This window comes from Chiloscyllium plagiosum, unplaced genomic scaffold, assembly GCF_037043375.1.
Source record: "Chiloscyllium plagiosum isolate Xiang-an unplaced genomic scaffold, Cpla_swu_hap1 HiC_scaffold_8, whole genome shotgun sequence".
Classification (NCBI taxonomy): Eukaryota; Metazoa; Chordata; class Chondrichthyes; order Orectolobiformes; family Hemiscylliidae; genus Chiloscyllium; species Chiloscyllium plagiosum.
The window spans coordinates 14,490,573-14,516,678 of record NW_028270146.1 but is presented as its reverse complement, the minus strand read 5'-3'; the positions used below and the strand labels follow the sequence as shown (position 1 = coordinate 14,516,678).

Sequence of the window (26,106 nt, the reverse complement as noted above, 5' to 3'; positions counted from 1 at the left end):
AACCAAACCCTCAATTTCTTTAGGCAGCATCCAGGGAACAGGAAAATCGACGTTTCGGTCATAAGCCCTGAAGAAGGGCTTATGCCCGAAACGTCGATTCTCCTGTTCCCTGGATGCTGCCTGACCTGCTGCGCTTTTCCAGCAACACATTTCCAGCCCTGATCTCCAGCATCTGCAGACCTCACTTTCTCCTCAATTTCTTTAGTCATCCAGCATTCCCTATACCTACCAGCCTTCCCTTTCACCCTGACAGGAATATACTTTCTCTGGATTCTTGTTATCTTAGTTCTGAAGGCTTCCCATTTTCCAGCCATCCCTTTACCTGCGAACATCTGCCTCCAATCAGCTTTTGAAAGTTCATGCCTAATACCCTCAAAATTGGCCTTTCTCCAATTTAGATCTGGTCTATCCTTTTCCATCACTATTTTAAAACGAGTAGAATTATGGTCGCTGGCCCCAAAGTGCTCCCCCACTGACACCTCAGTCACCTGCCCTGCCTTATTTCCCAAGAGTAGGGCAAGTTTTGCACCTTCTCTAGTAGGTACATCCACATACTGAATCAGAAAAGTGTCTTGTACGCACTTAAGAAATTCCTCTCCATCTAAACCTTTAACACTATGGCAATCCCAGTCGAGGTTTGGCAAGTTAAAATCCCCTACCATAACTACCCTATAATTCTTACAGATAGCTGAGATCTCCTTATAAGTTTGTTTCTCAATTTCCCTCTGACTATTGGGGGGGTCGAGAATACAATCGGAATAAGGTGATCATCCCTTTCTTATTTCTCAGTTCCACGCAAATAACTTCCCTGGATGTATTTCCGGGAATATCCTCCCTCAGCACAGCTGTAATGCTATCCCTGATCAAAAATGTCACTCCCCCTCCTCTCTTGCCTCCCTTTCTATCCTTCCTGTAGCATTTGTATCCTGGAATATAAGCTGCCAGTCCTGCCCATCCCTGAGCCATGTTTCCGTAACTGCTATGATATCCCAGTCCCATGTTCCTAACCATGCCCTGAGTTCATCTGCGTTCCCTGTTAGGCCCTGGCATTGAAATAAATGCAGTTTAATTTATTAGTCCTACCCTGTCCCTGATTGTTTGACTCACTTCTGTTCTCAGCTGTACCAGTCTCAGATCGATCTCTTTCCTCACTATCTCACTGGGTTCCACTCCCCCCACCCCACCCTCACTCTACTAGTTTAAATCACCCCAAGCAGTTCTAGCAAATTTCCCTGCCAGTATATTAGTCCTCTTCCAATTTAGGTGCAATCCGTCCTTCTTGTACAGGTTACTTCTACCCCAAAAGAGATTCCAATTATCCAAAAATGTGAATCCGTCTCCCATACACCAGCTCCTCAACCATGCATTCATCTGCTCTATCCTCCTATTCCTGCCCTCACTAGCTCGTAGCACTGGGAGTAATCTAGATATTACTACCCTCGAGGACCTCCTTTTTAAATTTCTGCTTAACTCTCTGTAATCTCCCTTCAGAGTCTCGACCTTTTCCCTTCCAAAGCCGTTGGTTCCAATGTGGACAATGACCTCCTGTTGGTCCGTCTCCTCCTTGAGAACATTCTGCACCCTCTCTGAGACATCCTTGATCCTGGTACCAGGGAAACAACACACCATTCTACTTTTTCTCTGCTGGCCACAGAAACATCTGTCTGTACCTAACACAATTGATCTCTTGGAAGCCGACGTACCCCTCGTTGCATTAGTCTCACTACCAGAAACTATGTTCCCCTGAGAATCCATCACCCCCTACATTTTCCAAAACAGCATACCCGTTTGAAATGGGTATATCCACAAAAGACTCCTGCCCTAGGTGCCGACCTCTCTCACCCTTCCTGGGGTTAACCCATTTATGCGACTGTTATAATAAGGACGTAGACTGATATAGATTGGTTAAGTAAATGAGCAAAAATATGACAGATGGCATATACATAGGAAAATGCGAAGTTGTTCATTTTGGCAAAAATAAGACTATCATTTAAATGGAAGGAGACAATAGATACATCATTGTCTTGAAATTCTAAGTGTTGTAGTGCATGAGTCACAAAATGTTAGCATGCAGATACAGCAAGTGGTTAAGGCAACTAATGAAATACTAACCTTTATTTAAAGAGGAATTGAGCATAAAATTCAGGAGGCCATGGTACAGCATTATTGAGACCGCATCACAAATACTATGTATAATTTGGTCTCCTTATTTAAAGAAAGGTGAAAATGTATTTGAGGTGGTACAGTGATAAACAGAATGAGTAGGTTGTCTTATTAAGAAATACCAGACAGAATCAGGTAGTTTTCACTGCACATTATATGAATTGAGGGTGATTTGACTAGGTTTAAAAGAACTTGAATGGTAGTGACAAGGGGAACATGACAAAGATGTTGACCCTTGAGTCCAGACCTCGGGGACACTAATTTAAAATTAGGGATTGCCCTTTTGGGACAGAGCTGAGGGGACAGGTTTTCTCTCAGAGATTTGAGAGATTTTTGTGTTTTCTGCCTCAGAAAGGAGGGGTCATTAGACATTATTGAGACAATTTGATTAATTCTCTTGCCTAACCAGAAGCTAAGATTTTATAGGGTAGATGAGAAAGTTGAACTGGAACACAAAAGGATCACCTATGCTCTATTAAATGGTGGAGCATGTTTGAAGAGCCGAATTGACATTTGTTCTCCTAACTCATATGTTTATATGTATGACTATTTATTCAGTCACTGCATATGAAAACTGCAGTCATAATAATGTTTCAGTCACAATAGAATATTCATTTGTTCAAGAAGTTACACTTGCTGCAAGAGTTGTACAGTAGCACAATTTTATACCTCATACCTAAATATAAAGAAACAAAATTCAGTTATTTTGAAAGTAAAGATGAAACCAAAAAAAAGTGGAGGGGTAGAGAGATGTGCTATTGCAAAATCATTGATAGCAAAGTAGTAAGGCTTTGGCTACAAATGCTTTGGAGAGCAGTGTTTCAGCAAGAGGAACAGGTAAGCTCAGGTAAAGTTCTTTTAACTTTCCTTTTTAGTTTTACAACAGTTAAGATGGCAGTTAGGGCAGTCACATGTTCCTCCTGCAGAACGTGGAAGCTCAGAGAGACCTCCAATACCTCTGATAACTACACCCGTGGGAAGTCAGCTTAGCTCCTGGGAGAACGTTAGGGAACTGCAGCTGGATGCACTCAGGATCAGAGATGCTGAACACTTTATAGATAAGAGTTTTAATGAGATTGAGATGTTAAAGCATTAATTTGCTCTGCTGACGTGCAAGAAATTGAATATCCCAAGGGTAGGATGGTATGTTTCTCTATCTTGCAGATATTGCCATCTCCTATTGCTCGGAGTAAAAAAATTACATCATCATCTCCTATTCAGAATCAATAAGAACAATGCAATTAAAATTCTGATCACATCCTGTAGTTAAAAAATTTTTTACAACAGATCTTTCCACTAACGGATGATTTACATTACATTGTTTCTGGAAATGGTCAAGTCACTGCATTGTGGGGGAGTGGCTGGGGGTTGTCTTGTGGGCATTACTGACCGTGATGTAAGATTTGATATAAAGGAAAAACTGTTCCCTTGTTCCGAGAGCTTTGCTTGGCACGCTTCACAAGCTTTGCAAAGTGTGTTAATTGATCCTCCAAAGCTTGTACATGCGCAATAACTTTTGGCTGTTCAGAGATGTTGACATATTGCAGTTGCATTAAGTAAGAATCTCAAGAAAAAGAACCTAACAAGGTGGTCACACCTAAGGTGCAGGCAGAATGTAACTGTGTGACCACCAGGAGAGGCAAAGGGAATAGGCAGAGACTGCAGAAGTCCCCTGTGACCATTCCCCTCAAAAATAAGTATTCCATTTCAGATAGTTGGGGAGGAGATGACCATTCAGGGGAAAGCAGCAGTAGCCAAGTTGGTGGTACTATGACCGACTCTGGGGCACAGCCGCAAAGATAAAGGTAAACGGAACCTTAGAGATAGGAGACTCAATAGTTAGAGGGACAGATAGAAGATTCTGTGGCCGCAAACTGGAATCCAGTGTTGCCTCCCCAGTGCCAAGGTCCAGGATATCTCAGAGTGGCTGCAGAACATTCTCAAGGGGGAGGGTGAGTAGCCAGAAGTCATTGCACACATTGGCACAAATGCCATAGATAGATATAGGGTTGAGATCCTGTAGAGTGATTAGAGAGAGCAAGGAAAAGTTAAAAAGCAGGACCATGTTGGTGATGATCTCCAGATTACCTCCGGTGCCACGTGCTGGTGAGGATGAAAACAGAGAATATTGCAGATGAATGCGTGGCTAAAAATGGTTGCGGGGGCAGGGATTCCGATTTTTAGATCATTGGGATCTTTTCTAGGGCAGAGCTGACCTGTTCAAGAGGGACGGGTTGCACCTGAACTGGAGGGGGACCAATATCTTGGCAGCCAGGTTTGCTATTGCTGCAAGGGAGGGTTTAAACTAGATTGGCAACGGTGTGGGACCCTCAACAGCAGGGAGATAAGTGAGACGCTCGAATGAGATACAATAATCAGAAATACTAAGTTGAAGAGACAGGTCAGGCTGGAAATGACAGGGAGCAAGGAATGCCTGTTGGATTAAATTGCACTTATTGCCATGCAAGAGGGCTGACAAGTAAGACCGACGAACTCGATGTGGATAGGTACATGGGACTGGGATATTATAGCCGTTAGAGAAGCATGGCTAAGGGAGGATCAAAGGGTACGGGTGCTTTAGACAGGACAGAGGTGATGGAAGGAGAGGAGGGGAAGTTGCATTTTTGATTAAGGCGAGTATCACAGCAGTAATCAGAGATGAAATAAGTGGAAAGGATCATCCAGTGAGGTTTTGTGGATGGAGCTAAGAAATAAGAAGGGGATGGTGGCGTCGTTGGGGTTGTACTATTGGCCCCCAAATAGTCAACGGGAATTAGAGGAACAAATATGCAGGGAGATTGGGGAGACTTGCAGGAGTAATAGGGTTGTCAGAGTAGGGAATTTTAATTTTCCTAACAGACTGGAACTGCCAGAGTGTTAAGGGATTAGATGGGGTGAAATTTGCTAAGTGCATTCAGGAAAGTTTTCTCAAGCAGTATATAGAGGGTCCTACTTGGAAAGGGGCAAAACTCAACCTACTCTTGAGAAATAGGACAGAACAGGTGACTGAGGTGAGAGCAGGGGAGCACTTTGGGACCAGATACCACATTTTTGTTAATTTTAAAAATAGTTATGGAGAGGGACAAAAATGGTCCATAGGTTCAAGTTCTAAATTGGGGCAAGGTGAATTTTGATGGAATTAGACAGAAGCTTGCAGGGATTGATTTGAGTAGTTTGTAGGCAAAGGGACCTCTGTCAAGTGGGAAGTCTTTAAAAGTGAGATAGCTCGAGTTCAAGGTCTATATCTTCTTGTGAGGGTGAAGGGCAAGGTTGGCAGGAATAGGGAACCCTGGATGACAAGAGATATTGAGGCTTTGACCAGAAAAAAGGAGATGGCGTATTTCAGGTACAGGCAGGTGGGATTAAAGGAATCCTGGAGGTATACAGGGAATATAGGAGTTTGCTGAAGGAGGAAATTAGGAGGGTGAAAAGGGAGCACGAGATAGCCATGGCTGAGAAGATTAGAGTGAATCCAAAGAGGCTATTTAAGTATATTAGCAGAAAAAGAATAACTAGAGAAAGAGAATAGGGCCTCTCAAAGACCAAAGTGGACATGTATGTTTAGAAGCACAGAAGATGGGCGAGGTTCTCATTAAATATTTCTCCTCTGCGTTTACCACGGAGAAAGACAAGACAACTTGGGAACTTAGGGAAGTTAGCGATGATATCTTGGCGACAGATCATATCACAGGAGAGGTGGTGTTCGATGTATTAGAATGTATGAAGGTGGAAAAATCTCCTGGCCCTACCCACTGCAGGAGGCTACAGAAGAAATTGCAGGGGCCCTGGCTGACACTTTTGCATCGTGATTAGCAACGGGTGAGATCCTGGAAGACTGGAGGGTAGCGAATGTTGTGCCATTATTCAAGAAAGGCTGGAAAGAAAAGCTGGGGAACTACAGGCAAGTAAACTTATCATCTGTGGTAGGTAACTTACTTGAGAAGATTCTGAGGGATAAGATATACATGCATTTGGAAAGACAGAGTTTGATTAGGAGTAATCAGCATGGCTTTGTGAGTGGGAGATCAAGCCTCACAAATTTGTTAGCGTTCTTTGATGAAGTGACCAGGAAGGTTGACGAGGCCAGGCCAGTAGACAGTCTATTTAGAGTTCAGTAAAACCTTTGATAAGGTTCCACATGGTGTGTTATAAAGATGTGGGTGTTCTATACTTTTAAGAGAGTTAAACACGAGCAGAACTACCTGACACAGTACCAAGTGTTCCGAACAAGATATAATGTAACATTTGGTCAAACAACTCTATTAGCTGGTTGCCTGGAGACGACAAAACAAATTCAAATTGGGCCAGTTTAAATTATACCCCCAAAAAAATACAAAACTCTAATCAAGTTTGAATTTAGTATATTGATAATCTTAAAAGCCAATGACGCAATCCAATGCTTTAGGAGTATAAGACTGGGGAAAATTGAACAGTTGAGAGAAGAACTACCAAACCAACAACATCTGCACACTGTCCGGAGAATAGCTCTCTTCAAGGTACCTTTATCGATCTGTGACCTGTGAAGCACGGTCCCTCAGAAGAAAAGACGACACAAAGATCCAAATAGAAGATTCGACAGCTGGCTGGTTTTGAAAATGAATTTTTGGTGAATCTTAATCGGACTAGTATTATAGAAGGGAAGGTAAAAGTTAGGTTAGAGGAAGGAGTTGTAAATAGTTGTTAGTTAATTATTCTCTGTCATACTTGAAGAAATAAAGTTGCTAATTTTTGCCTTAAGTAGTTCTCGGTCTCTCAAACATTCACAGATTATTGCACAAGATAAATCTTTTGTGTTACTGGTTTAAATTAAGCAGGAGGGTTTACCCCATGTAGTAACAGTAGACTGCTCTGGAAGGTTAGATCGCATGAAATCCAGGGGGAGCAGGCAAATTGGATACAAAATCGGCTTGATGGCAGGAAGCAGAGGGTAACAGTGGAAAGATGCCTGTCGGACTGCAGGCCTGTGACTAATGGCGTGCCTCAGCGATCAGTATTGGGCCCATTACTGCTTCTAATCTATATCAATGATTTGGATAAGAATATACAAGGCAGGATTAGTAACTTCACTGATGACACTAAAATAGGCTGTACAGTGGACAGCAAGGAAGGTCATCAGAAATCGCAGTAGGACCTTGATCAGCTGGGGAAGTGGGCAGAGAAATGGCAGATGGAGTTTAATATAGGTAAGTGTGAGGTCTTGCATTTTGAAAAGTCCAATCAAGCTAGGAGTTTCATGGTGAATGGTACAACATTAAAGGAGTAGAGGGATCTTTGATTAGAGATTCACAATTCTCTAAAACTGGAGTCACAGGTAGACAGGGCAGTGAAGGCAGCTTTTGGCACACTGGCCTTCATCAGTCAAGGCATTGAGTACAGAACTTGGGAAGTTATGTTGTAGTTGTACAGGATGTTGGTGAGGCCGCACTTGGGATTAGTGTGTTCAGTTTTTGTCACCTTGTTATAGGAAGGATGTTATTAAACTGGAAAGAGTGCATAAGAGGTTTACAAGGATGTTGCCTGGACTCAATGGCCTGAGTTATAGGGAGACGTGGACAAGCTAGGACCTTTTTCTGGAGTGTAGGAGACTGAGGGGGGGGGGGAATCTAGATCATGAGAGGCACGGATAGGGTGAATGCACTCAGTCTTTTTCCCAGGGTTAGGGAATCGAGGACGAGAGGGCATCAGTTTAAGGTGAAAGGGGAAAGAATAAAAGGGAACCTGAGGAGCAACTTTTTTTACACAGAGGGTGGTACGCAAATGAAATGAGCTTCCAGTGGAAGTGATTGAGGCAGGTACATTAACAACATTTAAAAGGCATTTGAATAAATACATGGTTAGGAAAGGATGAGAAGGATATGGGCAAGTGCAGGGAAATGGGGTTTTGGTTGACATGGACCAAAGGGCCTGTCTCCATGCTGGAGACCTGCTAACTCTAAATACCCAACATACCAATGCTTATGTAATTACCCAGTATTAAATTACTTATCAATTATTGTTCTTGGGATTCATGCTTTCATTTTCATTAAAGAATACATTTGTGCTTTAATTGGTGTAATGTGGTCGGCCTTATGACAGAACATAACAATAAACAGCACCAGGGATTCAATAAGGCGTTTTAAAAACACTTGATAAAAACGAGTCTGCTTTTCCACAAATAGTGCACTGGGATTTTTTACATTCTATAAATTACCAGACATATTGGCTCAACAGAAGCAGAAATTACACCATTTGGCCCATTGAGTCTGCTCCACCATTAAACGATGGCTGACAGGTTTTTCAAACCCTTTTTCCCCGCTTTTTCCCTGCAACTTTGGTCCTCTTGGCAATTAAGAACTTAACTCTGTTTTAATTATATTCAACGACCTGACCTCCTCAGCCTTCTATGATAATGAATTCCACAGATTCACTGCTCTCTGGCTAAAGACGTTTCCCTTTATCTCTGTTCTAAAGGGTCTTCCCTTTACTCTTAGGCTGTGCCCTCGGGTCCTCGTCTCTCCTGCCAATGGAAAGACCATCCCAATGTGCAATTTGTCCAGGCCGTTCAGTATTCTGCAGGTTTCAGTGAGATCCCCCCTCATCCTTCCAAAGTCCATTGAGTATTGTCCCAAAGTTCCTCATATGTTAAGCCTTTCATTCCTGGAATCATTCTCATGAACCTCCTCTGGATCCACTCCAGGACGAATACATCCTTCCTGAGGTATTGGGCCCAAACTTGCTCACAATATTCTAAATCTAGTATGACCAGAGCCTTATAAAGCATCAGAGGTACATCCCTGCTTTTATATTTTTGTCAGAGAGATATCCCTTCAGTCCAATTTGCCAGACTAACCAGATATCCTAAATTAATCTAGTCCTATCTGCCAGCAGTTGGTCCACATCCCTGTACACTCTTCCCATCCAGATGCCCTTTAAATGTTGTAATTGAGAGAAAGTGAGCACTGAAGATGCTGGAGATCAGAGCTGAAAAGTGTGGTGCTGGAATCAGGCAGCAGAGGAACAACTATCCCCAACTGCCTCCAACTTATCCCAGTTTAAATCCTCTAACTCGGCATCTCCCTTCCCACCTATCCATTCCATCTTCCTGTCCAACCTATCACCATTACTGCCCACCTTCATCTAACTACCACATTCCCAGCTACTTTCCCCAAAGCCCCATCCCCCTTGGGCCGCCCCTATTCCTGAAGGGGAGTTCATGCTCGAAACGTCAACACTGCTGCTCCTCGTATGCTGCCTGACCTGCTGTGCTTTTCCAGCTCCACACTCTTTGAAATGTTGTAATTGTACCAGCCTCTACCACTTCCTCTGGCAGCTAATTCCAGACACATTCCACGCTGTGTGAAGAAGTTACTCCTTAGGTCCCTTCTAAATCTTCTCCCCTCACTCTAAACCTGTGCCTTCTAGTTCTGGACTTCCCCACCCACAGAAAATACCTTGTCTATTTACCCTATCCGTTCCCCTCACATTTCTCAAGATGAACGACAACATTACATTTGCCTTCCTGACTACTGACTCAACCTGCAAGTTTACCTTAACAGAATCATGGATCAATACCTCAGGAAAGATGAAAAGACTCCTAAGTCCCTTTACATTTTACACTTTAAATTTTCTCCCTGTTTAGAAAATAGTCCATGCCGCTACTCTTCCTGCTGATGTGCATGACCTCAAACTTTCCCTACTGTATTTCATCTGCCACTTCTTTGCCCACTCTCCTAACCTAAATCTTTCACCAGGATCCCTGCTTCCTCAACTTCTTCAGGAATCCGAAACGTCGAATCTCCTGTTCCCTGGATGCTGCCTGACCTGCTGTGCTGTTCCAGCAATAAAGTTTCAACTTTGATCTCCAGCATCTGCAGACCTCACTTTCTCCTCCCTGCTTCCTCAATGCTACCTTCCCCTTTCCCTATCCTTGTACCATCTGCAAACTTAGCCACAATGACCTCAGTTCCTCATTCAAATCATTCATGTATAAAGTGAAAAGTTATAGTTCTAACACTGACCCTTGTGGAACTACTAAACATTGGCTTCCATTCTGAGAAGCACCCTTATATCCCCACTCCCTGCCTTCTTCCAGACAGCCAATCTTCTATCCATGCTCGTACCTTGCCTTTAATATTACGGGCCCTTATCTTACTCAGCAGCCTCCTCTGCAGCACCTTACTGAAGACCTTCTAGAAGTCCAGATATTCATCAGTGTTTTAACATCTTGTCCAAACACCTTTTAGCTTCTTCCTTCCCAATAGTGCAGCATGGCATTTAAAGAATAAGTTGCAATCTTTCCAAACATTATGTCCCAGTGTCATTTTTTTACACTTCCTTACATGTACACACACAATACATATTAATCTGAAGACCTGCGTGACTGAATGGAGTGAAGGACAGCAAAGCAAATTAAGGAAAAGCATGGGACATTAAGATCAGTGAAAATAAACCACATGCTCAAATAAAAAAGCCAAAAGATAAGCGAGATGAAGCCCTTGATTCTCCTTTCTACTACCTCAAAGTCAGAGCTTTTGTAATGATAATTGAATTCACCCACACCTTCAAGTGCAAAGTTAACATGAAATAAGTGCAGGTTCAAGTTAATAATTCAAACGCTTGCTAAAATAAATCATGAAAAAAACCAAAAAAAAAGGACAGTTCCCTTGTTTATGGGATTTCAAGAAAATTCCACAGTAACAAGTGAGCTTTGTAAAAGTTCAAACATAGATCCCAAGGGTTTTTAAGAGTTACACCGACTTTCTTTTCCCTTCTTCCCTAATGAGCCGAACATATGCATATTCATTTGACAAGGGTTGTTGACTGCATTGCTCCTGCGCTGTATTTTCTAATACTTGCTGTAATGATCCCCAATTAAATGGATCCATTTACTTATGGTTCTCAAATGAAAAGCATTACAGCTGTGCAAATTAACCAATACAATTCTACTCTAAAATGTATAGTTCAAAATTAATTTATAGTTCTCTATAATGACTGAAATCTAAACCAGTGATAACTGTTGTGTGAGAACCATCATTCAATTTCAAGTTACTGCAATTGCAGGCTGCTGTCAGGTTGAAGCCTGAGCTTAGTTATTCCCACACTGTTGTTGATTGACAACTCTAAAAACGTAAACTGATTTAAATGTTATAATGTTCATTTTAGTAATTAAAAAAGGAATTATGGTTACCATACATGATGGAAACGAATGATGGTGAATGCAGTGAACAAATTTATATATGGTAAAGTACAATTTGCTAAGAGGTTTCCAAGTGTGAACATGCTTATGGTGAGAGACCACGTGTGCAAGAGTATATTTTTCAAAATTATATCTGTACACACCCACCTTTATTGTGATAGTTTCAGACGACATGATTGCACACCTACATTGCCTAAGATATCCAAATCAAACAGACCTTTCAACCAAACCAGTCAATGCAACCATCTGTCCTCCATTTGAGCCTCCTTCCATCTTTCCTCACTTAAATCCATAATTTATTTTCCTGAATTCCCCTTTAACATCCTCAATAACTTTCTCCCTCATACACTTGCCTAGTCTGCCTTTAAATACACAAGTCGTTTCAACATTTCTTGTGGTAGTGAGTTCAACATTCTCGACAATTTGGGTCAAGATTATTTTGCTAAATTTCTGATGAGATTACTTGGTGACTCTCAAGCAAAATGGCTTCATGAAATATCAAAATACTTAAAGACTTTTGAACAAACAGTTAAGAGACATGACTAGAACTTAATAGGACAAATAACAGTCGTGTTTCATTCGCATACTGAATTTACTAACAAATGACAGGAAATAGGAATAAATACAAGTACAGGAGCAAAAACATTTAACGAGGGCTTTGGCGAGACCACATCTGCAGTACAGTATGTAGTTTTGACCTCATCTAAGAAAATATACAGTTTTCATTATGCGAGTGCAGTGAAAGTTTGCCAGATTGATCCCTGGGAGGGTAGGTTTGTTCTAGGACGACGTTTGGTCGATTCAATGGAGTTTAGAAGATGAGGAGTGAATCTCATGGAAATGTTGAAAGTCTGGCAGGGCTGGGCATGCCGTGGTTGTGGTTTCTTTTTGCTAGGAATCCAGAACAAGGGGTTATGGCTTCAGGATTAGATTAGATTACCTACAGTGTGGAAACAGGCCACTTGGCCTCACCAGTCCACACTGACCTTCTGTAGAGTAACCCACCCAGACTCATTTCCCACTGACTAATGCACCTAACACTATGGGCAATTTAACATGGTCAATCCACCCTACCTGCACATCTTTGGACTGTGGGAGGAAACCGGAGCACTCGAAAGAAACCCATGCTGACACGGAGAGAATGTGCAAACTCCACATAAATAGCCACCCAATTAACCCTAGGATACTTTGGCTTGCCATAAGGAGGGATTTCGTCACGCTGAGGGGAGTGAATCTGTGGAATGCTCTACAAAAGGCGGCTGTTATGGCAAAATCACTTGAATATATTTAGAAATAAATAGATTGAGAAACTAAATGTCTCAAGAGGTATGGCGAGACCAAAGCAGTATGGCAATGATGTAGAAGATCATCTATAATCAAGGTGAATAGAGGAACAGGTCAAAATACTCTACTTCCGCTTGTATTTTCGACGTTTAAGTTTTGAAAGATCATAGCCAACTTCACATTGATATGCAAAGCTACAGTTCAGTCATTAATGGCAGCACAATTTTACAATAATCTGACTGACTATCACACAAAGATGTTAATTAATATTGAATTTTCATGTCTTTTGAGACACTTAAAACAATTGGTAAAGAAATCATCTGTGAATGGACTAGTCCTGCAAAGATTCTGACAGAGATCAAGAACAACAAATCCTCATCTCGTCCCAAACAAGGACCACAGAAAAAAAAAAATCAGAACCAGAACAAGCTTTGACAAACACGTTAATAGTGAAAAATTAAAAGTTTTAAAGGCCAGAGTACTGTCTGCACCATTCTCAAGAATGGAGGATTATCTCCATGATTCCTTGATCTTGGAGAAAGTACATTGTGGATGTAAGTTTGCTCACTGAGCTGGAAGGTTTGTTTTCAGATGTTTGTCACCGTAGTAGGTAACATTATCAGTGAGCCTCCAGTGAAACACTGCTGGTATGGCCTGCTTTTTATTTGTGTTTAGGTTTCCTTGGGTTGGTGATGGTATTTCCTGTGGTGACATCATTTCCTGTTTTTCTTTGCTCAGAGGGTAGTAAATGGGATCCCAGTCAATGTGCTTGTTGATAGAGTTCCGGTTGGAATGCCATGCTTCAAGGAAATCTCATGTCTCTGTGTTTGGCTTGTCCTAGGATGGGTGTGTTGTCCCAGTTGAAGTGATGTTCTTTCTCATCTGTATGTAAAGATACTAGTGAGAGTGGGTCATGTCTTTTTGTGGCTAGTTGATGTTCATGTATTCTGGTGGCTAGGTTTCTGCCTGTTTGTCCAATATAGTGTTTGTCCACTGTTCTTGCAAGGTATTTTGTAAATGACACTAGTTTTGCTCATTGTCTGTATAAGGTCCTTCAAGTTCATTAGCTGTTGTTATAAGTGTGTTGGTGGGGTTTTGTGGTAGACCTCATCCTCATTACTGTGGAGATAATCCAGAAGTACCAAAGTGGCCATGCAATCAGCAGGGAGATCCAACTCTGGAAGTTGATTTTATCTTCAACAATTGCCAATCCATCTTTTACCAATAAAGCAATGGGAGAATATCATGGCATGGCAAAAGCAGAAATAGAAAATCTTTGCCTGAGTTGCTGCAGGTAGAAGTTGAGATTGAATTAACTTGTACTCTTTACGAAATTAGACATTTGTCATCAAATCCCTTCAGAATTTTCATTATTCAATAAATGCAATGCAGTAGAATGTTTGACTACAGAAAGTTCAGGAAGGTGTAACAATTATCTGTAATATGTACATGTGAAAGCCCCAATTCGAAAGTAACAGTTAAGTAAAGCCTCGTGTTGGTTACATATAAACTTAACCTTTTCATTTTGGGCCTAATTAAACCAACTTCTATTCCTACAACACATTTAGCCTATTCAAAGACTTAAAAAGCCAATGGAAAAATTACACCCGCCATTCTGGAAACAACAATAATGTTCATGCAAGCCAGGTAATTGTAAAACTAAAATTTAAAAGTTTTAACTTTAAAAGTCAGCACCTCGTCACTTACCAACCACAAGGGGCTTTGCTGTCCTTTGAAGACAGTTGGCAGCACTCAACCAATCTAAGTGAACAATGTAGTCATGTGTTCAATAAGTGCAAGATGATAGATGACCCCAAATGCAGTCATGACCACAAGTTCTCGCTGCTGGGGACACTTCATTTCCCTGCTCAGTATTTAAGGATGTCACAATATGGATACTAAACTGACATTCTTATAAAGGGGGAAGCTTATTATATTGTTTCTTCTTAAGGAAAGAGAATGTAAACAAAAATCATATAACAAATTAACACATCAAGTTGCAAAATAATTGGGAAGTCAAAACTTAGTCAAAGAAGTTTAAGAAACATAGAAATGAAGAGGAGAAGGTCATTTGGCTCTTTGAACCAGCTCTGCCACTCAGTATAATCATGGCTGATCATCTAACTCAGTAATCTGTTCCTGTCTACTCCCATACCTTTTGGTACCTTTAGTCCTAAAAGTATATCCAACTTCTTGAAAATATAAATGTTTTGGCCTTTCTGTGGCAGAGAAGAAATTTCTCTTCATCTCAGTCTTAAATAGTCTATCCAGTTTCATTAGACTGATCTCTGGTTCTGGGCTCCCCTGGCATGGGGAACATCCTTCCAATATCTACCTAATCTTGTATGGTTGGAATTTTATAGATTTCTATTAAATCCTCCTTTATTCTTCTGAATCTCCAGTGAATATAATCTTAAGCACTTCAACCTCACTTGACTGCAGAGAGTTAAAACTCTTTAGATGGTCTCAAGAGTTAAAATGTTAGGATGTTACTTATTGTGTGAAGGATTCTAATCTTCCTTCCCCATTACTGGGGTGCAGGCACCCGAAAGCTAAGGTGATCTTCGAATCAATATGCTGATATACATGGAATCAAAGAAGCTCAGTAGGGTCATGAAATTAATGTAGATATTTTCTAATTAAATTGTCCAGATATGTTATTATACACCTCTGAAGCATGGTGGGACTTGAACTTGGCATCTGACTCAGAGATAGTGACCACGACACCACAAGTTTAGAATGTGTACTCAGACTTCCGAAAGGTGTTTAGTAAAGTGTGACGGTGGCTTGACCACAAAGTGCGAGTCCATGGAATAAAAGGAACATGTGCAGCATGAAAACTACGTCGTCTGGTTACAGAAAACCTTCAAAGGAGCCAGCAAAAGCATGATGGATTGAATGGTCTCTGTGCTGTGCGCTTCTATAATCGCAACAACTATGAATGCTGAGCAGTCGCTGCTCAATTTAGAGTTCTATCACCGAAATAAACCATCTTAAGTAATGAGCATTGATGCAAATGCATACAGTGACCAGAGAACAGTGGTTCTATAGGGCTGAACCAATTTACAGCAGTACAATAGTTAAATATAGGGGCTGACATTGCTTCCAAACATGTCTTCTTTCCCAGAATAAGTCTTGGAAAAAATTTCCCTAAACATCTAATGTTTACTTGTTCCTGTCTACAATACTGCAAACAAGTCATTAAAGATATCAAACTTCAGCTGACTTCAAGTGGTCTGCACCATTTTGAGAGACTAAAATCAGGATGGAAATAAATAAAACTAGCCAGAACAGTTAAAAAGGGTTGCCAGCTGCTTTAGTAATATCACTCTTAAGCAGGCTACAGAGGCACAGATTCACTGTTCACACTTTTTCAATCAAATACATGCAAAAGATAGGATACTCAAATGTGTGCTTATTTATAAATAGGCCAATTTGCTGCAAATTGACACCCAAAAGAAGTGATCAGAGTCCTTTATGGCATATCTCTCTCCTCCCCACTTTGGCTCATTAATTATGGAAGACAGGTTAATGCTAAAAAAATTATTTCGACTGCATTTAAGCTCCCAAAATTCCAAAGGCTTAAGATTTTGAGAAAGGGGCAAAAGGCACATTTGCTTGCAGAAAAAAATTGTTAAGGTTAATGCTTCCACTGCTTCAGAGAAGCATAAAAACCTGCAATGTCAAATGCAATATACCACAAGGACCTTTTGTATTCGATGGTTAGGGTTTGACTACACATACATCACAGGCACTCTGGCTTTACAAGCTTTTTTTTCCTCCCCTAGATTACTCTGTCGCTTCACTGAGTCCCATTTTGCTTTAATCTCCTAGAGCTAGCTGACCTCGAGTTGTCATCTCAGATGAAGTACGCTCCTGTGGATATTTAAGACGGGGGGGTAAAAAAGCAGGTATAAAACACACACACTTGCAACAAAAAAAATTGGCTGGAAGCCAACTGGAGCCACTTTGGAGAAAGTGTTGTCAAGGCAACTGTGTAATTCCACATGCTAACAGCCTGTCCATTTGCCAGGCAACAAAATAGAACTCGTGATGCAACTGCACCTGTCTCAGCTATGTGCTGCCATGGCAACGTTCCGGCTTCCATGGCTACCATCATGCTAATCACCTAGCGAAGCAGATGCATGGCAGTTTCCTTCTCAGCTCAGCTGTTCCTCCCAATCTCTCTTTTGACAATTGATGGTCTAGGCATGTGCTGGAATGTGATTTAACTCTGCAACAAGACAGTACAATTCCCCTCAGAGCTCCACATAGCTGCTGACCGAAACTCAAAATCACTACAGGGAAGCTTTAACCTCTGATTTCTTACTTACACAATGACGTAGGCTTAAACAAACATTTTCGGTCTCCAGCCCTCCTGTTCCACTCCTCAAGCAATGCATGCCCAATTCATCGTCATTAATGCAGATAAATGACGTCTGAATAAATGCAACAGCACACAGATGCTTACCTTTGATATCCTCGTGGGGAAGTGGGAGGCGTGTTAAAAACATGAGAATAAGGATGGTAGGGTGTCTTTTTCAAAGCCTGAATGAGGTTTTGTCTGTACTCTGGGTCTATACACCATAAGGAGCCTTTCCCAATACTCTGTTGAAAGAAAGAAAATATTGGTCACATCCTGCAACCTTCATAATTTAATACACCTAAGAGAAACCTCTCTCTCCTTCAAGTTAAATCTTGGCAAGTGCCATATAACAAAGATAAATATGTTTTGTGAAACTGGGAGCATTTAATGTCAACTAACTCCAGGTTTGATCAGATGGGCCAATGGGCTGAGGAGTAGCAGATGGAGTTTAATTTAGATAAAGGTGAAGTGCTGTATAGGGTAAATAGACACAGTCTTTTCCCTGGGATGGGGGAGTCCAGAACTAGAGGGCATAGGTTTAGGGTGAGGGGGAAAGATATGAGAGACACCTAAGGGGCAACATTTTCCACAGAGGGTAGTACTTGTATGTAATAAGCTGCCACAGGAAGTGGTGGAGGCTGGTACAATTACAAATTTGAAAGGCATCTGGATGGGTATATAAATAGGAAGGGTTTGGAGGGATATGGGTCAGGTGCTGACAGGTGGGACTAGATTGGGTTGGGATATCTGGTCAGCATGGACGAGTTGGACAGAAGGGTCTGTTTCTGTGCTATACATCTCTATGACTCTATTTGTGCAGACTAGTGAAATCAAATCAACGTAGTTGTACTTTATAGATGAAGAAACTTACATTGGTATATCTATTCCAGTCAATTTGCTTCAACAGCCAATATTTATTTACTTGTGAAAAGCAGTGAATGTCAGGCTTTTCATTGCATTTGAAGCAGACAGAAAAACAGCAACACAGACATCCTCTGCTCTTGCAAATACAAAATAATACATAAAATGAAGTTGGAATAATTATTTTCACATTTCCACTGAAAACAGCCTTCTTGTGCATGTCTCAGCAATCTCATTCCTGGTTTACCTTTTGAAAGGCAGCATAGCTGGCATCATTAACGAGTGAACATTTTTACTATACAGTTTGTTGCCACACTTTCCAAATAGCTCTAAAGTTTCTTAGTGTTTTGTGGGTTTTTTTTTGGGGGGGGGGGGGGGGGTCAGGGGAATATTAGATCCAAACTTCAACTTTGCTTTCATGAAAAAACGTGTTGTATGTTTGAGTTTGTAACTTGCAAGAGAACTTTACTGTCAGCAACAGAAGAAATCGGAGCAAAGGTAATAAAATGACATACTGCAAAACCAGTCTAACAATAGCCTTTTGCAGCGATTAAATTGCATGAAACATGATTTTCATTCTTTTAAGAACCCACTGATTTTCACAAAACAATGATAAGAGCTAAGTAAATTAGGAGCACAAAAAAAAAGTGTTTCGTGTAAGTATTTCTGACAGACATAAAGGCTCCAATTACAGAGAGGGGACCAATGATCTTATTGCTGCTGAACTTAAAGATGCAACCCATGCACTTAATATACTTGTGCATAGGGCCCCAACATAGCTGAACAACCAACACAGCATTGTTATTTGTTTGTTTCTGTGCTGAAACGTTGAGATTCTATAACTAATCAAAGCTCGGAGCAATATGTCCTCCTCATACACAATTAGAAAAACAAAATGAATCTAGATTCAAGAGCCGATGAATACTTCTGTTGTAAAGTGACCTTGCAGCTGATCTTTACTAAATCTCAGATACAAACAGCCACAAGATCAAACCCATGCAAATTGGCAAGAGCTAGAACTATCATTTGGCAAAAGGTGTTTTTTCTACAAGGCAAGGTGATGCTTCCTACCCTCGAAGGGTAGCACTAGTATAAGTCTGACAATGCAGAAGCCAGGCAGGCAAGTTCAAATGACAGCCAAGGCTGTGATTTAAACCTGTTTCTCTGTAATTCAGAGCCCTGTACCAGATTGCTGGGCATGGCTGCCCAATTTCTTCATGTATAAAAAAAAGTTATGAAATTATAACAAACTACGTTCCTCTTGCCTTAAAATTTATTCCTCAGAATGCTTTATCTTGCTCAAAGAGCTAAACAAACCAAGTATCTTGGAGGACAACAGCTGTATCTTTAATCACACAGTTGCACTATCAGGAGATCAGTTTGCAAAGCTGCCAAAGCATCAAGACTTTCAAATGTGAGGAAGATCAGAAGATCAGTTCATTGGCTTGAACTGCATTAATCAATTTCAGTAGGAGCAGCATTGTGATTGGCTTGATAGGAGAAAAACCAGACAATATTTTCTTCTTAAATTAGGACTCAATCACCCTTGCTGGAAGTTGCACATACGCAAATGATATAACGCTTTGCTGTGTAGTTGTTAATGTTTTGCCTTAATAACTTACATTCACTATTAAGCTTTGTAAATGAACTGAGTCACTGGCACAAACAGAATATGTAATGAATGTTTAGAGAAAATGACAGCATAGTGGTAACGTCACTGCACCAGCAATCCAGAGGTACAGGAAATCCTCTGGTAACACAGGTTAATCTCCTACCAGCTGGTTATTAAAATTTGAATTCAAAGCTGATGTCCACAAAGGCTGCATTTTTTATTTTTCTGCACTTTTCATTATGAAGGGAAATGTGAAAAGAACTGTTTTAAAATCAAGGATTTTGAAGAATTGCTATATGTTTTAGAAGCAAATAACCTGACTCAAGGCAAACATCATTGCTGCAGTAATTGAAGTGTACTTGGATCCCAGGAGCGATGTACAAATAAAGTTTTGGCTAGCAACACCTAGCTGATTGGTCTATGGACAAGTAACCAGCTATCAAAGAACAAAGAAAATTACAGCACAGGAACAGCCTGGCACAATCCAGATCCTCTATCTAAACCTGTCACCTATTTTCTAAGGATCTGTATCTCTCTGCTCCCTGCCCATTCATATATCTGTCCAGATACATCTTAAATGGCACTATTGTGCACAGCTCTACCACCTCTGCTGGCAACACATTCCAGGCACCCACGACCCCTGTGTAAAAACCTTTCTACGCATATCTCCCTTAAACTTTTCCCCTCTCACCTTGAACTGGTGACCCCTCATAATTGAGTTCCCCACTTCTGGGAAAATGCTTCTTGCTATCTACCCTGTCTATACCCCTCATGACTTTGTAGATCTCAATCAGGTCCCCCCTCAACCTCTGCCTTTCTTATGAAAATAATCCTAATCAACTCAACCTCTCTTCACATCTGGCACCCTTCTTACCAGGCGACATCCTGGTGAGCCTCCTCTGCACCATCTCCAAAGCATCCACGTCCTTTTAATAACGTGGTGACCAGAACTATATGCAGTATTCCAAATGTGGCCGAACCAAAGTTCTATATAACTAACATGACCTGCCAACTCTTCTACTCAATACCCTGTCCGATGAAGGAAAGTAGGCCGTATGCCTTCCTGACCACTCTACTGACCGGTGTTGCCACTTTCAGGGTACAATGGACCTGAACATCTGGATCTCTCTGTACATGAATTTTTCCCAGGCTCTTCCATTTACCGTATAGTTTGATCTTGAATTGGATCTTGCAAAATGCATCACCTCGCATTTGCCTGGATTGAACTCCATTTGCCATTTCTCCAGTCAACTCTCCAATCTATCTGTATTCTGCTCTATTCTCTGAAGGTCCTCTTCACTATCTGCTATTCCACTAATCTTAGCGTCATCTGCAAACTTGCTAATCAGACCACCTATACTTCTGTCCAGATCATTCATGTATATCACAAACAACAATGGTCCCAACACGGATCCATGTAGAAGACCACTGATTACAGTTCTCCATTTTGAGAAATTCCCTTCCACTACTCTTGTCGCCTGCTGTCCAGCCAGTTCTCTATCCATCTGGCTACCTGGACCCCATGCAACTTCACCTTCTTCATCAATCTACCATGGGGAACCTTATCAAATGCCTTACTGAAGTATCAATGGCAGAATCAGAAGTTTCACGACACAAGGTTATAGTCAAACAGGTTTATTTGAAATCTCAAGCTTTGAGAGTGCTACTCCTTTGTTAGATGAAGTGACTTCATCTGTTGAAGGAGCAGTGCTCTCAAAACTTATGATTTCAAATAAACCTGTTCGACTATAACCTGGTGTTATGTGACTTCTGACCTTGTCCACCCCAGTCCAACATCAGTGCCTCCACATTATCGATGAAGGCGGCATTTTGCCTACCAACGTGACTGGTATTCACTTCACTGAGCAGCTTGTGGCTGTGCATAAGATAGAGAGAAGCCTACAAACGTACACCAGCTTAGGAAAATTTTCTCTGCAGTAAATGTTACATTAAGATACAGAAAACTATTCTTTGTTTCAGCAGTTTCCTGTGCCTCCAGCAAAAGAATGAAAAATCTGGAGAAGGAAGACTGCAGAGCAATATTCAGCACAAAAATCATAAGAATCATCTCAGCAACCCTCTGAACAGGAAGCACAGAACAGTGACATTCCCTCTGACATAACACCCATGATTTTCCCTGTCTGCACAAGCACGCGACATGAGTGTAAGTAAAGGAGAAGTTTATAAGGGGATTCAAGAAGTTACATGCTGACAGTTTATAATTGTTTATCTGTAGTTAAAGTCAAGTTACTTGCAATAAAAGGTCATTTTTATTAAGTTAAGAAGTTGGCATGTGCCTTCTGTCAACCTGGACCTAAAAGACAGGTAAATTGGGAAGCTCAAAGTACATTTTAAAATCTTGAATTTTTGAGAGAACTCCAGGAATAGCAGAACTTGATTTCCAGCATGTTACCACACCTGACTGCTATAAAAACCCATTTGGTTCACTATTATGCCTCAGGAAAAGAAATGTGCCATCCCTGCCTGATCTATGTGACTCCAGATCCACATCCATGTGTTGACTGTTAACTATCCTTTGAAATGTTCAAGCAAGCCACTCAGTTCAAGAGAGTGATTAAGAATGAGCAATAAATGCTGCCTTAGCCAGTGACAGCCATATTTCACGAAAGAAAGAAAATGTTTAGCACCTTCAAGAGAAGAAAGAAAGAAAATTCAACTCTGCTCTTCAGGTCATTCACCGGGATCAGTGCTGGGATAACTGTTAATAATATATATTATTTTGACTTGGAGGAAGGAAGCAAATATATCATAGCCATATTTGCAGATGACACAAAATAAGTGGAAAAACAGGTTGTGAGTGGGATAAAACAGCTTAGAGAGATATTGAGAAGTGAAGCGGGCAAAAAGCCGGCAAATAAAGTACGATGTAGGAAAATTTATGCTGTTCATTTTGAACCCGATAACTAAAGAACAGACTGTCATGTAAATAGAGAAAAACTTCAGAGAACTACAATACAAAAACGATTTGGGAGCACTTGTGCACGAAAATCAGAAAGCTAGCACACAGGTGCAGCAGGTAATCAGAAAGGCGAACAGAACATTGGCCCTTATTTCAAAGTTGTTGGATATAAGAGGAAGGAAATTTTACTGCAACTGCAAGGTACTGATGAGATCACAGTTGGAGTATGGTCAGCAGTTTTGGTACCCTGATTTCAGGGAAGATTTTGTTTCATTGGAGGCAATTCAGAGATCATTCACTAGGAATACTTTTGTGATCAAAAGGTTAAACCGATTGGAACTATACTTATTGGAACTTCGATGAATGAGAGGTAATCCCATTGAAACATAGCATTCTGAAGAGGTTTGACTGTGTAAATGCTGAGAGGATGCCTCCCCTCATGGGAGAGATAAGGACCAGCAGGCATAATCTCAGAATTAAAGGGTGCCAATTTAAGACTGAGAAGCAATTTCTTTTGTGAGTTGAGTGTTTTTGGGACTCCTAGCCAGAGAGCTGAGGGGTGGAAACCTAATGTATATTTTGAGGCTGAGATAGCAAGATTCTTTTTAGCAGGGGAATCAAGAGTTAGAACATAGAAAAATACAGCGCAGTACAGGCCCTTTGGCCCTCGATGTTGCGCCGATCCAAGCCCACCTAACCTATCCTATATGCCTATCCAATGCCCGTTTAAATGCCCATAAAGAGGGAAAGTCCACCACTGCTACTGGCAGGGCATTCCATGAACTCACGACTCGCCGAGTACAGAATCTACCCCTAACATCTGTCCTATACCTACCACCCCTTAATTTAAAGCTATGCCCCCTCGTAGTAGCTGACTCCATACGTGGAAAAAGGTTCTCATGGTCAACCCTATCTAAACCCCTAATCATCTTGTACACCTCTATCAAGTCACCCCTAAACCTTCTTTTCTCTAATGAAAACAGCCCCAAGTGCCTCAGCCTTTCCTCATACGATCTTCCTACCATACCAGGCAACATCCTGGTAAACCTCCTCTGCACCCGTTCCAGTGCCTCCACATCCTTCCTATAGTGTGGCGACCAAAACTGCACACAATACTCCAGATGCGGCTGCACCAGAGTCCTATACAACTGCAACATGACCTCAGGACTCCGGAACTCAGTTCCTCTACCAATAAAAGCCAGTACGCCATATGCCTTTTTCACCGCACTGTTTACCTGGGTGGCAACTTTCAGAGATCTGTGTACATGGACACCAAGATCCCTCTGCTCATCCACACTACCAAGTATCCGACCATTAGCCCAGTACCCCATCTTTTTGTTACTCATTCCAAAGTGAATCACCTCACACTTACCCACATTGAACTCCATTTGCCACCTTTCTGCCCAGCTCTGCAGCTTATCTATATCCCGCTGTAACCTGACACATCATTCCTCACTGTCAACAACTCCACCGACTTTCGTATCATCCGCAAACCTGCTCACCCAACCTTCTAGCCCCTCCTCCAGGTCATTTATAAAAATGACAAACAGCAATGGTCCCAAAACAGATCCTTGCGGAACACCGCTAGTAACTGCACTCCAAGATGAACCTTTACCATCAACTACTACCCTCTGTCTTCTTCCAGCCAGCCAATTCTTAATCCAAACCTCCAACTCACCCTCAATGCCATACCTCCGTATTTTTTGCAATAGCCTACCATGGGGAACCTTATCAAATGCCTTACTAAAATCCATATACATCACATCTACCGCTTTATCCTCGTCCAACTCCTTAGTCACCTTGTCAAAGAATTCAATAAGGTTTGTGAGGCACGACCTGCCCTTCACAAAACCATGCTGACTATCCTTGATCACATTATTCCTATCCAGATGTTCATAAATCCTATCCCTTACAATGCTCTCTAAGACTTTGGCCAAAACAGAAGTGAGACTCACCGGCCTATAGTTACTAGGGTTATCCCTACTCCCCTTCTTGAATAAAGGAACCACATTTGCTATCCTCCAGTCTTCTGGCACTATTCCTGTAGACAACGAGGACATAAAAATCAAGGCCAATGGCTCTGCAATCTCCTCCCTTGCTTCCCAGAGAATCCTAGGAAAAATGCCATCAGGCCCAGGGGACTTATCTACTTTCACCCTTTCCAGAGTTTCCAACACCTCTTCCCTACGTACCTCAAAGCCATCCATTCTAATTTTTTGTTGTAATGGAATTGAATGACATTCCAGCTATAGTCTGACTAGTGCCTTGGAAAGGTTTAGCAAGGCCTCCCAATTTTTATAGGAGAAAATGAGGTCTGCAGATGCTGGAGATCAGAGCTGAAAATGTGTTGCTGGAAAAGCGCAGCAGGTCAGGCAGCATCCAGGGAACAGGAGAATCGGCGTTTCGGGCATAAGCCCTTCTTCAGGAATGAGGAAAGTGTGTCCAGCAGGCTAAGATAAAAGGTAGGGAGGAGGGACTTGGGGGAGGGGCGTCGGAAATGCGATAGGTGGAAAGAGGTCAAGGTGAGGGTGATAGGTCAGACTGGGGTGGGGGCAGAGAGGTCAGGAAGAAGATTGCAGGTTAGGAAGGCGGTGCTGAGTTCGATGGATTTCCATCGAACTCAGCACCGCCTTCCTAACCTGCAATCTTCTTCCTGACCTCTCTGCCCCCACCCCAGTCTGACCTATCACCCTCACCTTGACCTCTTTCCACCTATCGCATTTCCGACGCCCCTCCCCCAAGTCCCTCCTCCCTACCTTTTATCTTAGCCTGCTGGACACACTTTCCTCATTCCTGAAGAAGGGCTTATGCCCGAAACGCCGATTCTCCTGTTCCCTGGATGCTGCCTGACCTGCTGCGCTTTTCCAGCAACACATTTTCAGCTCCCAATTTTTATACTCCATTCCTTTGAAATACAGATCATTTTGTTAAAACGTGTGTTTCTTGCAATTTGTCATGTAATTAACAAATTGGGGTCGCTGTTTCTAAAGTGCAAACGTTTGAAACGTGTTGGCCAATACTTTAAACGTTTCTAAAGCTAGACTTTTCTTTAATGCAGGACATAGAGTTGTAGAAGAACCTACTATATAGGCCAAAATTGCATTTGCTTTCCCTTTAACCCCTGAATTTGAATGCTAGCGTTTTTAGATTTATGCCTCAAGGACTCCCGAACCCCTTTATTCTGTACCTTTTTGCAGTCTTTCTCCATTTCAATAATATTCAGCTCCTCCATTTATCCTGCCAAAGTGCACAGTATATAATTTGGGGAAAAGCAATGCTATCTGCCAAGTTTTTGCCGACCTGCTTAACCTGTCTATAAACCTAAGTCATTGTAGTTAATTGTGGCCCCAACACTGATCCCTGTAGCACACCACGAGTTGCAAGTTGTCATTCTGAAAATTTATCCATTATCCCAACAACTCCCTTCTAATAGAAAGTCAATCGGCTGATATAACGCGATAGTTTCATTCTTGTGTGAACTTGCATTGTAAGAAAATCGCACAATAGCAGTGCCATTTAAACAGATGAGATTAGATTCCCTACGATGTGGAAACAGGTCCTTCAGCCCAAGTCCACCCTCCAAAGAATCACCCACCCAGACCTATTTCCCTCTGACTAACGCAGCCAACACTATAGACAATTTAGCATGGCCAATTCACCGGAGCTGCACATCTTTGGACAGTGGGCAGACACCGGAGCACCCAGAGGAAACCCACGCAGACACG

At 41.6% G+C, this 26,106-nt stretch overlaps 1 protein-coding gene across 6 annotated transcripts in view; it reads right to left on the bottom strand.

Moving 5' to 3' along the window:
* foxn3 (forkhead box N3) overlaps positions 1-26,106 on the bottom strand; it is a 474,886-nt gene that overhangs the window by 197,203 nt on the left and 251,577 nt on the right. For all 6 annotated transcript variants that reach the window (XM_043696969.2, XM_043696966.2, XM_043696968.2 and 3 more), the window contains exon 3: positions 17,094-17,230. In XM_043696969.2, the coding sequence (XP_043552904.1) occupies positions 17,094-17,230 (137 nt within the window). The remainder of the gene's footprint in view (positions 1-17,093; positions 17,231-26,106) is intronic.